The 13,957-nt window shown below is 44.8% G+C and overlaps 1 protein-coding gene across 2 annotated transcripts in view; it reads left to right on the top strand.

Moving 5' to 3' along the window:
• The window catches only part of LOC119449873 (zinc finger protein 668-like), a 38,741-nt gene that overhangs the window by 2,877 nt on the left and 21,907 nt on the right, over positions 1–13,957 (top strand). For both annotated transcript variants that reach the window (XM_049665493.1, XM_037713155.2), the window contains exons 7-12: positions 12–57; positions 1,932–2,019; positions 4,249–4,411; positions 7,226–7,582; positions 8,276–8,399; positions 10,408–10,436. In XM_049665493.1, coding sequence (XP_049521450.1) covers positions 12–57; positions 1,932–2,019; positions 4,249–4,411; positions 7,226–7,582; positions 8,276–8,399; positions 10,408–10,436 — 807 coding nt within the window. The remainder of the gene's footprint in view (positions 1–11; positions 58–1,931; positions 2,020–4,248; positions 4,412–7,225; positions 7,583–8,275; positions 8,400–10,407; positions 10,437–13,957) is intronic.

Genomic DNA, 13,957 nt, shown 5'->3' on the forward strand with positions numbered 1-13,957 from the left:
TTTCTTTACAGGTATTGACAGAGCAGGAGCATCGCAGACTTCATATTCAAAGAGAAGGTGTGTAGCCTGCCTGTGTTGTATTGCATTTGGTTATGTTGAGTAAGTATTTATGTGACGGTTATAAATGTTACTCGCAGTTAAGACATCCAACTTGGCGGCAGGTGCATGTGCCACCTAGAGATGTGAGCCCTGAAGGGAGATTTCGCACTTATAACTGTGAACTGTGTCCACATGTCCTTGCAAGTAGATGGAAATGGCATAATTGTCATGTACACTGGTCAAACAAGTTCAGGTGGACATTGCCAAAGAGCATCGAGGAAAGAAAAAAGCTAGCAAGAGCATGACGTCAAGCAGTCGGCCTTCGCAAGGCAATCTCCTCTGATGTTCTCTCTCTGTCTGAGGAATCGTAGGAAGTGCATGCATCGCACACTGTATCCTGGGAACAGCACACTTTATGTGGCTTGGTTTGTGGTAAACTTGAGGGCTGCTGGTTGCTGGAGTTGCTGCTGCTTTTTCCAGCCCATGCCACTCACTTTTTGCTTGCCACATTTGATGCCTTAAGTACCTGGCCTTGATAACTGGAAACATTGTTGCAATGGCAACACTAGCTCTGGAGTGTCCGCACGATTAACTTCGCATTACAATTTCCAAGCAATGGAGCAGATGTGCCCAGCGCAGCCGTGCAGGGTGACTACAAATAGCGGCTTGCCATAGTGGCTTAGGTGCATTAATCCTGCTTCCTCCTTTTTATTTTTTATGACTATAGGCTTCAAGATTGTCGCATGACACATGCCATTATTTGTTTCTTTCCTTCATGGTGAAAGGTAGAGCATGCACACAGCCAGAGGGTTTTGCTCTGTCCTGTAACTATCCCCGTGTTTCACTGAAACTTATTTCTGCACAGCACATCTATTCCTGCATGTTCATTGGATGTGCCCATGCGAGGGCAGTCTTAGAGAAAAATGGTTCACCTGCTGGTAATGGTGATAAAAATGGTAGTCAGCACCCCTTACGGAAACAGTAGTTACGGAAACATCTGTTTTATAGCACACATTCTAATTAGGATGATTGGGAAACATAATTACATTCTTTTCTTGTAATAGCACAAGAACATAAACTTACCTAATCATTGTAGTCTGTGTTTGTGATGCCTCATGCTTGCTTCTGGTGCACAGTATTGCCACAGCGTGGTGTTGTCATTGGTGCTGCATAAGAAGTTTCCTTGCTAGGGCACATTGCACAGCCCCTTTTAGATGTCTTCGCATATATGCCCGATGATGGATTTTAGTATAAAAAAAATGGAATGTTGCTAATTCTATTTTTTATTATTATTTATTAATTTATTTTCTTATTCGAGGGATTTGCTGAAAAATGGACAAATAGGAGCATCAAGTAAATGCATGCAGTCCTATGTGATGCAGGTACTGCAAGTGATCGGTCTACACATTTGTTGTCTGTACGAGTATAGTCCTCTGGAACATTCAGCTTGAGCTTGGTCTCTGTGAGCATCTTGTGCTTAATATCCCGAGTACCAGAACACAGCCACAAAAGGTGATGAGTGTCCACCATAGATACAGGAGCTGGTCAACTAGGGCACGTTTCAAGGTTGTTTGTTGTAGATCCCCACCCCAAGCCCCAGCAGCTGGGGTGGCCCTGACACGTGCTAATTCTATTTACAGCTGCTGTGATCTGCCATTCAAGGAAAACCTGTTTAGTTTGTTGACATCAGAAGTCTCACAAACGGCTTGCACAGAATGTCAAGCATGAGTACAACCAGAGCTTAGTTCCACACTGTAGATGAATATAAGTGGGTTAGTGTAAGGCACAACTGTCTGCTATGCCAGTAGTGTTTCAACATACTACCTCGAATGACATGCAAGCCATCTGTTTTGTCATCGTCGGTCATAATGAAATAGTACTTATATTTCCAGTACCTGAGCTCTGTGGAGATATCACACCCATCCAGAAGGCTGGGGACTGTTGGGACTGCTATTACTGTGGATTCATAAGCTCTTCAAGGTAGGCCTGGTGTCTATGCATGTGCAGTCTTAATTGGGGACATATAGCAAGTAGAACTCATTTATCACTAACAAAACGGTATTGGGAATTACATGTGAAGCACTTGAATAAGTTTCTGAAAGTTTACAACCTCTAGTAACAATGTTGGAAAAGGTACCAAGCATCATGCAATACATTTGAAATTTTAAAATTGATTGATAGGTGGTAGAAGCAGTCGGAATTAAATCTGCAGCCCTCCAGTGCAATCTCATATACCCAGTGTAGCTTTGGTAGTCAAATCAGTCAGTCGATCTTGCAAATGAACTTCAAGTTTTCAGTGGTAAAATATTAAAGCTGATTGCAGTAATTTGTGTGTTTATTATTACTGTAGGAGTGTGTGAATATTCGAAAAGTTAGAATATTATCGAATATTATATTTTTAATATTCGATTCGAAAAATAAATATTCGAAAATGGGGGCGTTGGAATATTCAGTTGGATACGAACATTCGAATAAAATCGAATATATTGCTGACTGTGTGGGAGTAAACATGGTTTTTAGCATTTGTTTTTATCTAATCTAAGAATATTGGGGCGATCTTGTGCTGAACTTGTGACGATTTCGTACTGCTAACGAAATTTCGCCTGTAAAGCACACTTAGCCAGTAAACGTCTAAACGTTGCGGGAAAGACAGCCTATCAGTAGCAAGGGGCACGGGTTTGCGGACAGCAAGGGTGCACTTTAAGCATGAAATACTTTTACATCCCGTTGTCGGCGACCTTCAAGTGACCTCGAGCCAGAGCCGTTATCCGGGCGCTCAAATGAGAACATCCGTGCATCGTTGGCAGAACAAAATGAGATCATCTGGGCAACCAGTCAAAAGTTATGAATATGTGGCCTTTGGCCCCCAATCCTTTGTACAGGACCGCATTGCACATGCTAGATATTTCCCAAACAAGTTACAAAAAATATTGCTTCCAATTTCTTGCTAATTTTTGTTTACAATATCACTCAAGCTGTAACTTCTAGTATGCTGAAGTTTTATTTGTCATTTCCAATAGCGACGTTCAAAAGGCAGATAGAGAGGTTGTCTGTGCTCTTTTGAACGCCAGCGGTCCGCGAGTCATGAGCGGTCCGCGACACGAAGAAAAAGTAGCGACAGACGCTGAGCGCGCTGCACTGTTGGAAGAAGAAAAGCGGTTGAAGGCGGCAGCACCAAAGGCAGCAAAAGACGACATATGGTAGTCATTTCATGCTTGCATCTACTCTTGATTACGGGAGAGCCTAGAATTCTTTTTTAACACGATAGCGTTAAAAGCACAATGTTGCAGAATATCCAGTGTCGGCGCTGGCCTCCGCGGCGAAGAAAGTCATCCCGGATGACCCCGACCACATAGGCCCTCCTGCGTGGCGCAGAGGCATTAGTGAAGTAATTGAATTTTTTTAACTAAACTGGGTCAGAAAAATCGTGAAGTATGACCTAACCACAACCTAAAGACGTGATAGCGTCGCATTGTAGTTTTAATATACGAGAAAACATAATTTTTTACGGTGGAAACTCAAACACAAAGCCCTTTTCCAGCATTTCTACTGTCATACAATGGCGCATGCCGATTGGTTCCTTGCAAGAACATTTTCCAGATGGTGCTCACCTCCTCGGCAGCCACGCGTGGAGGCGAAGTTGGAGAAAACGGAAAGCTGCAGTTGCCAGGAAGCCTGCCAAGCAGTCAGGGATCTTTGAATGCTATCGCATTCCACTCTTAAAGGCGCAGCTTAAGTGTCCTCCAAATATTTTTTTTTGCAGCGCCACCCTCAATTTTAAGCTTATTGCTTGACAGCAAGCAAGATGAGTGACGACTGGCACAAGGTCAAATGCCTCCGAGTTTGCAGGCATATTATGCAGTATAATAAGGCACAGGCTGGCTCGGACAGCTAGAGGGAATTACTAAATCTTCGAAGTTAACATGTGCCAAATACACAATGCTTTAGTATAACGGCTCAGTAGTCTAGTTTTCTAACATGGACAATGTAATTGCTATGTTCCAACATAACAAATTAACTCAACTTGCTAATAATGCACGTGCATATCATTACTAGATATTCAATTCTATTCGAAGCTAAGTATTCGTATTCAATTCGTATTCGAAAATTTGTATATTCACACGCCCCTAATTATTTGTCTTGTAGTTTGTGACCTAATAAGATAAAGATAGCTGTGACCTATTTTTCTTTCATGGATCATTTGTGCAGAGAGCAAGCATCACATCATGAAGTTAATCATGGAGGACCTGCACAGTCATGCATACTGTGCCGCCGTGTCTTCAAGAGCGAATCCACTCTCAACAAGCACCTGTGCCTTCATGTTCAAAATGGATTTCGCTGCAGTGTCTGCAGGAGGTCCTTCCTCTCAAAGGTGGTGCTGTTTTGTTTATAGATAAATGGCATGTAGGATAAATGGCCGAGATACGAAATACTTGTCAAATTTCATCGTGCTGTAGGTGCCCCCTCTCATGTGCATTAAGGTCGTTTCTCTCAAATAACAAGAGAATATATTGCAATTTATTATGAAAGGCATGAAAAGTAAGAAAATGTGTGTCCGAGATTTCTTAAATGTTTTTAAGATAGTGTATTGAATAATAGACTAAGAAATTTGGAAACTTGCCTGCTACTCTGCTTGGAGGAAAGGAAAGGGAAGAAAAAAAGGAGAATAAGAAAGGATGATGATTGCAGTCAGAAGTAGAAGATATTACGAATTATAGGCACCATGAGCTGCAATTCTGTTTATAGTCTCGCATACTGACCATGTGAAATCGGTGCAACTTGTAAATACTGTAGACTTCTGTTAATTCGACTCCAGATAGGTTTTTCGGTTAATTCGATCCTGACTAAAGGTCTCGGCCAGTGCCCATGCGTTTCTATGGGCCCAAATTGTCGTTATCGATTAAAAAATTGGCCTTCATAGGATAATTCGAACTTGGCCAGTCGGCATGCATGTGCCTGACCCCTATGGTGACCCCAACAGCGACCCCTTTAGTGGCAGCGTCTGTCACGGAGCTTGGGGAACCGTGAATGCATTAAACACACATAATCTCCCTTTGAAAATGCGTATTTTTGGCCGGCCCTAGAGAGATTTTCAAGCAATAACTGTAGCTTACAATGTCTGATTATGGTATATTTATTCTGACACGTTCATTCTTTTTTTTTTAATTGGGCTGCAAACTGCCTGCGCGGAATGCAATCAGACAGGATTTACTGCTGGTAAACATAACGCGGATGTATTGCACGAAGCTGACTTTTGGAAACTGGCCGTTATTGTGCATCACATTTTACAGTGTGAGCTGTAATGGGCTCATTCCAATAGCCGGTTCAGTTGGCGATGGCGTCCGCTGCCGCCGCCGTTGTCCAGTGTCCGTAGCTGTTATCGCCAGTAATGAGAAAAAAAATACCCTGTTCCCGCCAGGATCGAACCCGGGCCCGCAGCGCGGGAGTCAGCTTCTCTATGACTGAGCCACACCAGCGCTTGTTAGCTTGCAGCGTAAAAATGTCCTATAAATGTGTCCTAGCGCGCGAGGAGACACGCGATGTGACATGCACGCCGCATAGCGTCGATACGGGCCCACCTTGCATTGCAGTTGCATATTATTACACCAGGTAGAAAGCCATGTAGCAGATGCACAGTTAGCGGTACAAGATTGTACAAGAAGGTTTGAGGAAGAAAAAGAAGTTTAAGAAATGTATATGAGAATGTTAGAAAAATATAAAAATATATATTGTGTGCCTGAATAAATCAAGCTGGCTAGGTGATAACGTCACATCCGCATTTCAAAGGGGATGCCAATAAATCATCATCACCACCATCATTAGCATCGTATCGTATCACTTTTCTTGCGATGTGAGATGCGCGCTGCGTAGCGTCGACACATGCGCACTTTGCATTGCAGTTGCATATTATTATACGAGGTGGTACGCCATGTAGCAGTTGCATAGGTAGCGGTACATGGCAGATAGAGAAAGCTTGAGGAATCAAAAGAAGAGTGTGGAGATGTATAAATGTTGCTGTAATTAAAAACATATATGGCGTACCTGATTAATTAAAGCAGGCTAGGCGACTGTTTGTCACCGTCCTGTTTCAAAGGGAAATGTCATTAAATCATCATCATTAGCATCGTATCGTGCGATTTGACACGCGATGCGACATGCGGGCTGCATAGTGTTGATACGTACAAAACTTTGCATTGCAGTTCCCTTGTATGCCACCAGGTGTCCTGACATGTAGCAATTGCATATAGCAGTTACATGCTGCATGTAGCTGGAGCTAGTTAACTCAAGCAGGCTAGGTGACTATTTGTCACCGCCCCGTTTCGAAGGGGATACCAATAAACCATCATCATCATAAACATCAAAGTACCGTGCCACAGGTCAAGGGATGGGACATGTGCGCCACGTAGTCCGGATAGCTGTGTTTACTCTTCGGGGCCTGTTATGGCGCCTCCTCGCAAGGTAAGAACCACTGCTCAAGGAGCGAATCAGGCAACGTAGGGCTCAGCAGACCGTGGTGCAGAGAGCAGTACAAACCGCAGCTCGCCGTCGACACTGGGCGGACAGTTCAGATCGCCGCGAATACCCTGAAGTGCGTGGTGCCAAAAATGGAGCTCCTATGGAGCCCCTCCTCCAGCTTACGCTGTGCTGCGTGTACTGCGCAGGCCTGTGACCTTTTCTTTTTTCTTGCTAAAAAATCAGATGCGCTTATTAGATTTCTACTTTATTTAGGAGCTTTACTGTCATTTCTATGTTAGTTCTCTGGACACATAAAAATTGGGCACCTGTTTGTCTGCACGATGCTGTGCAGTCTGCCACGGCTATGAACGCTGTGGCTCATACGCTATATAACGATGGGGCGGACTTGTCGCAGCAAACGCACTACTTGGCCATCGCGCCGGGGGAAAACAAGACGCCAGTGTACTTGCTCTTTGACTAACTTGCCGAATACGCTCAATATAGTCAATAATGACAGTCAATAAATTCACTATAGCAATATTCACTATAGCGGAGCTACGATAGTCACAGCTTCACTGGTTTCCATCTTCACAGTAGTGGAAGGGCTCTGAATTTTTTTTGTGTAACACGGACTGCAGCCTGTATTAATAAAATAGATGGTTTGCGGCAGCCTATCTGTGCTTACAATCTTTCGGCATGTGCTCATCTTCGAATTCTGGCTTTCTCGCAGGACCTACATGCCAAGCATGTGCAAAGGAACGCATGTAGCCCAGGCCCTAAAGTAGAACTGGTACGGCCGCTTGAGGCACTTCCGGCTGCGTTCTACAACCCTGTTGCGGTGCCACCTCCTGAGAATACGTCTGTCGATGAAACGATTTGTAGTGTCATTTCCGAAAGCCTTCATGACCACAGCGTAGGCCACCTCGAAGTGGGTGACGCTGGTGCTGTCACAGCTGGTGAATCTGCCAATGCACCTTCCATTTTGTTTGCGAAAAAGGATGGAAGCGGGCTTGAGCTGCTGGGAGCCATCCGCGCTCGTCGGCCTCGTTTGCCATGTCCCCACTGCCCTCGCTTTTGCTTTTCACAGGTGTGTTTCACTGTGTTCGCAATCTTTGGTTTTGGCTGTTGGGTCTGTCTCAAATCGTGATCCTTGTTATTGCACCTCTTGTCTGAGGCTAAGCTGGATCTTTTGTGCTTATGATTAGTCATGAAAGTAGAGAAGACAGCTGCTGTCTGTTAAAAGAGCAGTGCAAATTAACAACACACGGAGGAAGGATAGAGGACTCCTCTTCTAATAGCTATGCATCACCAACTAGCCTAACTAGATGTATTCCTACAACTGATGTTCACTCTCATTTGGGAAGCTGTCACTGGCAGTCGGTTTGCGTGAACCGTACCTTACATTTTTTTTCTCTCAATTCAAGCTTCCTCTTATTGACCTGTTTTTGAGAGTTAACTTGGGCTTTCCCTTGCACTGCTAGCGATTTTGTTCGATTTCCCTTGCACTGCTAGCTATTTTGTTCGATTTAGCTGAAGCTGGACAGAAGGTCAAACCACATGAAGCTGCACCGAGTTCTGTACAACTGACTAAGAACTGATTTTCTTAAGAAATAATGAACATCACTATGTACAATAATTGAATGCTAATTATCTGGCCCTCTTGGGTTAGCCGTTTTATATCAGAATGTTGGCCTTTGTAGGCAACATTGGGATATATGTTTCATACATTTCAGAACAGGTTTGCATGTGGGAAGAGTCTAAAAATACATACCTCTTGCAGGCAGCTTTACAGGTCCACCTGAGACGCAAGCACATTAGCAATGCACCCCTCAAATGCCCCCACTGCCCGAAACGGTTCTTTGTTGATACCTTATTCTACAAGCACCGGTCCATCTGCATGCGCAGTAAGTGGAGTGGGTCTTGCTTTCATTTTATTTGGCCTGAACAGGTGCTCTTTACATGTGTAATTACCTACCCTGCACTTACATTCTGGAGAAATAATGGTCGTTTACTTATAGCACACATATTCAACAGTTTCAGATATGCGTTGCTTATGGTTCACTCTGCTCATATTTCAAGTGCTCAGGCACTGCAGAGAACTGCATTCAGTTCACATTTTTGATGGTAATGCATAGTTGCTTCACAGCAAAATGACAAAGAAACCATGCACTGTCACACTCCACTCAATCGTCTCGGCAGTGGAGCTAAGGCAGTATTTTGCCTTCTGCTGCGGGCATGAGTGTTGTAGGCATGTGCAGTAGCTTTCAGGCTGAGCAGCTGTATGCAGTTTGTTGGGACATACGGTTCTGAGCAGAGAGGGCAGCTAAATGCTATGGTAAAACTGTCTGTTACAGATAAAGGAGCAAATGATTGCTTGTCAGAACTCCAGCTACAGCTATGAAGATAATGCAGAGACATTGTGGTGGGGGATCATGTATGTTTTGCACCCCTTTATGGTCAGCTTAGATTGCTAGAAGTTCTACGCTGGCAAACCTCTTCGCTTTTGAGAAATTGACAGTTACTTTAGCATACGCCAAAGAGGGTTAAGGTGAAAGCCTGCGCGCTCGAGACGTTCATTATATTACTTGGCATTGTCATGCGAATGCGTTGTTACTTATTATTGTTTTTTCCGACCAAAGGACGCAGGTTTGAGTGCCTTAATTGATGCTGCCTTAATTAACTGTGCCTTAATTAACCTTGGCCGAACTAACACCAAAGATCGTAGGTTCGACCCCCATCAAAGGTCGAGGGTGTTACTCCCACCCAAGATATTGGGTTTGAGTGCATTAATTGACTATTAATTATCTTAATTAACACAATGACGATGGTGACCCGCACACTATCAAAATTGTTGCGTGAGTGTTGCTTGCTTGACCTGTGCACCATCAGAATTGTTGTGCAAGCGTTGCTTGCTTACTCATAGAAGACGATGACGACGGTGACCTGCACACCATCACATTTGTTGCGTGAGCGTTTGCATATAGGTAAGACACGATGCCAGGTAGGTGTAGTAAGTAAATTACTACACTGAGTAGTCATTGGGTATGATTTCGCATAGACGACACGGTTTTCGCTCAAGGACGTTGAAGGTCGGCTGAACGATGAGACATATAAGGCTTTCGCCTTAATAAAGAGCTCTCTTCACATTGGTAGTGATGCCAGCACTTCTACATTGAGCCAGTTGCATGTGAAAATCAGAAGGGAGAGCTTTGCATGTATGGTTCTATAAATGTGTTCTTGGCTTTTCACCTGCCAGGATGGCTCAGCAACTATGGTGCTCTGCTGCTGAGCATGAGGTTGTGCGTTTCATTTCCAGCCATGGTGTTTGTGCTTCAATGGGGCTGGAATGCAAAAGCGCTTGTGTGGGGTACTTTGGGTGTGGTAAAAAACCGTGAGTGGACAAAATAAACCGGATCCCTCTCATACGATGTGTTGCGTTGAAACATCAATCAGTCAATAAATGAATGAATAAACCAATCAATCCATCCATCTTGTCTCGTTTGTGAAAACACATGCTTATGAAAACTTATGTGCTTATGCATTTGTGAAAACATGTGTGTGGTTGTGTTGAGAAAATGGTTTTTATACTGAATGCCTGCTCATCATAGAGCAACATGTTGCTTATTGGCAGTAGTAATACTAATTCAGCTGGTGCTAGCTAAGTAGTACAAGGCTTTTCACTTGCATAGTAAGAACAACTGTTCTAAAGAGTGCATCCTTTGTTAGTATTTTCTAGAATTGCTTGATTGTTTTTCTAGCCTGTTAGTAAATTTAGCGTTCATATGTGCATTGTGACATGGCAAGCTCTACTGGACTGGTGCACTTGCTCATTGCTGTGTTGCAAAAGATTTTTGAAGCAATATGATGCCTGAAACTGTCCTCCCCCCCCCCCCCCCCTTTTTTTTTTTACAGAGGGAAAAGACGTTAAAGTTTATGTTACGGTATGTCACTCTGCATTACACCTTTTCTTTGTAGCAGACATTACTCATCTGGCTGTCCAGCTTGTGTTGCAAGTGCTTATCTCTGGTCATCATGAGCTTGCAGAACATGCTATTCATGGAAAAAGAACGAAAAATAAAACATTGCCTTTTATTCAAGATGCATAGCCTGAAATTTCAGCATACAGATTGTACCATAGAAGCACTAGTAACTACAGTATGCCTGTAGGTTCATTTGCTAGTGAATGTTTATGGGTACCAAATAGTATCAAATTCTTCAAATGTTGTACACATTGAATAAATTGTACAGTAGAACCCCGCTGATACGTTTTTCACCGGACCGTAAAAAAAGCGTACGAGCTGGGAAACGCAAGAGCCGAGAAACAGGAAAAATTAAGAAATGATAGTAGTGGTGAACTGCACACAATATTATTTTAATTCTTACGTGTGAAAAAAAGTCGTAGTTTCGCCCGAAAGCCGAAGCATCGATTGCGATAGCAAATTAGTAGACAGCTGCACAAAGTAAGGATAGTAGTTTTATCGTCCGTATAAACTTGTAAACATTCGCTTATTAACTATATTAACAAGTATGGCGTCAGCACCCACAGGCAAACATGAACACATCACACTCGATGAGCGCAAACACTCGATGAGCGCGGACACGCGCTGTCAAACGCTGGTGTGAGGAAGCACCGCTGTAGCAGCGAGCGAAGTGACCTTCGTGCTGTTGTCTATCGCTTCAATGCAAACTGAGCGCTGAGAACACATAGCATGCACAAAGCTACGAGCCGCTGATGCACCTACACTGCCTAGACTCTGCCTCCAATGCAGATTGATTTCAAGATACGGCCCACGCGACCGCGCGCCGCTGTGCAGTACGCAGTTGGTGCCAGAGTACAGCGCCGCCCGTAAACCCTCCCTTCCACTCCCCCCTCGCTCCCTCGCCGGTGTCTCGAGTGCAACGGAAGAAGGCGCGCTTCCTCCCTGCTTTTCGTTCTTACGCGCGCTGGCTCCCCTCCCAAAGTGACGCGGTCGGCTCCCCTCGCACGCTTTCACTCGCACATACAGCATACGGCGCGCGGCGATGGCGTTATTGCTCTTCGACTTTATACGGAACTATGCACCAAAACCAATTTTAGGGCCCCAACGCGTCATAGACACCATCTTTAGATAGCAAATACGGATCTCAAAGGCCATGCTTTTGCTGGTGGAAACCGAAAATACGTCATGGCTGTCGTCCCCGGCACTTTGGGCAGCCAATCCCATCGTCAAGCCACCAAGCTAAGCTACATGAAAAGTCAACATGGCCGGTCGGGCCGGCGCTGGCTGGCAGTTCTGATCGCATGATGCGGGAACGGTCACACAGTTGCGACGTAACAGCGGGGTTACCAATACATTGGGTCCTATGGGAGCTATGCCGGGACCGGCCGCAAACGACGTAACAGCCGGGAAAACGCAGCACCCGGGAACGTAACAGCGAGGTTCTACTGTATACATTGAATTCTGCTCGTATTTGAGATCACAAACTTTTGTGCATACTGCATGAAATTCTCGCAATTATTTCAGCCAGCGTATGTGATGCACTTATCCCTTTATTTCCAAACAATACTTGACTCGAAGTTCTTCCTCCACTCCATCAAGTTGAGCACCATGGCGCCCCTTGACTGATGAAGACGCTACACTTCTCAAGAATTGCCGTGGATGATCACGAAGCGCAGTGGCCACTTCATACGAGGGGTGGCTCTGCTATCTACTTTCTTGAGTCGAGATGGAGTGTTGAGTAGAGGAATGTTCTATAGAACAGGGGTTCTCAAGCATGTTGGTCCCAGGGAACCCTGCTAAGCTTCATAAGTGCCAAGGAACTCCCCCCCCCCCCTCCCGCCCCCAGTAAAGATGGTAGGCATAGCGTACAACATGTTTGGTGTTAACGGTGGTGGTGGACAGGCTATTTTGATGACGACGTGCAACCCACATGGTGCAAATTGGGTGCAATCGTCTGAGCCAAGACAAGACAGCATCGCAACCAAGGCACACTGAGAAAGAACGAGTTTTCAGTGCATATCGCACGGGGAGACTTATAACCTTTCATCACAACAGGTCTTAGAATTAGTGCCGACTCTACTTTGCATACTGTAAAACCTCGCTAAGTCAAATTTCATGGGACCGGGAAAAAAAATGTCCGAATTAATCGAATGTAGAATTATCGCGGATATAAAGAAAGTAACAAACAAATGCCTACTGCATCAACTCGCTTTTATTTACTGGTTGAATCAGCAAATCCTGTTTCTATTTGGCACAAAAGCAGTCCGGGAACTCCAATTCTCGTCATCTCGAGTCTGATTAGCACTCGGAGCGGCGAAGGCCTCGCGGCTTTCTTTGCAGCGCGGCCGCGGCGCGCGTCCTCATCTGAGGCATGCTTTTCAATACCGCGCGCACATCCCGATTATTTTTAGCCAGTGAGCTGGTCGCCAACAAATTGTCCATTCATTGCGATGTAGACGGTGCTCTTCATCCTCGACATCTTTGCACTGAGTCAAAGCGAAACTAGTTTGCCGCAACAGCTGTGAACGAAACTGCCGCCGCTATCGACAGTGACCTTGCAGTTCTGTAGGCAGGCAGCCGACGCACGCACCAAGACAAAATGAAACTACCGTTTGCTGCAACTGCGGACGAAGGTGCGGTCGCTATCGCCGTGATCATGGATAGCAACTACGCATTTTTGAAGGCACACGGCCGACACGTGCACCTTGTCAAAACGAACTTGTAGACGAAACCGTGGTGGCTATTGGTGCAATCATGGATGGCGACTGCGCAGTTACGAAGGCACGTAGCCTGTCGCCAACGCGGTGTTATGTACGGCGATAAACACTAGAATAAGGGCTTTAAAGGCACAATTAGGCATGAAGCGTTCTGGCGTTACTGTCACGTAGGATTTCCGTTGATGACTATGGCGAGGCGGACTTGGCGAGCGTGGAACCAGGGAATATTTATGAGTGGCTCGCGGAACCACGAGGAGGGGCCTGCGGAACCCCTGGGTTCCGTGGTACCCACTTTGAGAGCCCATGTTCTAGAATACGGGGGTCAGACTTGTAGCCTTTTTTCTTTTATTTTTCAAGTGACATGCAGCGTTGTATTCGTTGCATTGTTTATTTGTTTGTAGTACTTTTGTTTATTGAGATGATCTCTGCTATAGCTTTTTAGTCAGAGGTTGTCTGTTTTACACCATGGGGGGCACTATGTATGAAGCTACGTAATGCTAATACAGGAAAATCCTAATAGTTCGAACTGCTTGGTTGTTTCCAGAAAAGTCCCATGCATATTTGGAATAGGGAATAACTACTGTGAATTTAAACTCCAAAAGACATGCAACGGTGGCTTCAAACTAAGTTTCTCACTCCCACAGACTGCCTTTGGACAAACTCAAACCAAAGACCAAGGTTCGTTACGTTGCTAGTTACTGTAATGTTGATACAAAACATGTGGAGAGCCTAGAGCAGACCAGAGCAGAGCGGTGTGGAGGTGAC

The sequence above is a fragment of the Dermacentor silvarum genome, chromosome 4 (genome assembly GCF_013339745.2).
Source record: "Dermacentor silvarum isolate Dsil-2018 chromosome 4, BIME_Dsil_1.4, whole genome shotgun sequence".
Taxonomy (NCBI): Eukaryota; Metazoa; Arthropoda; class Arachnida; order Ixodida; family Ixodidae; genus Dermacentor; species Dermacentor silvarum.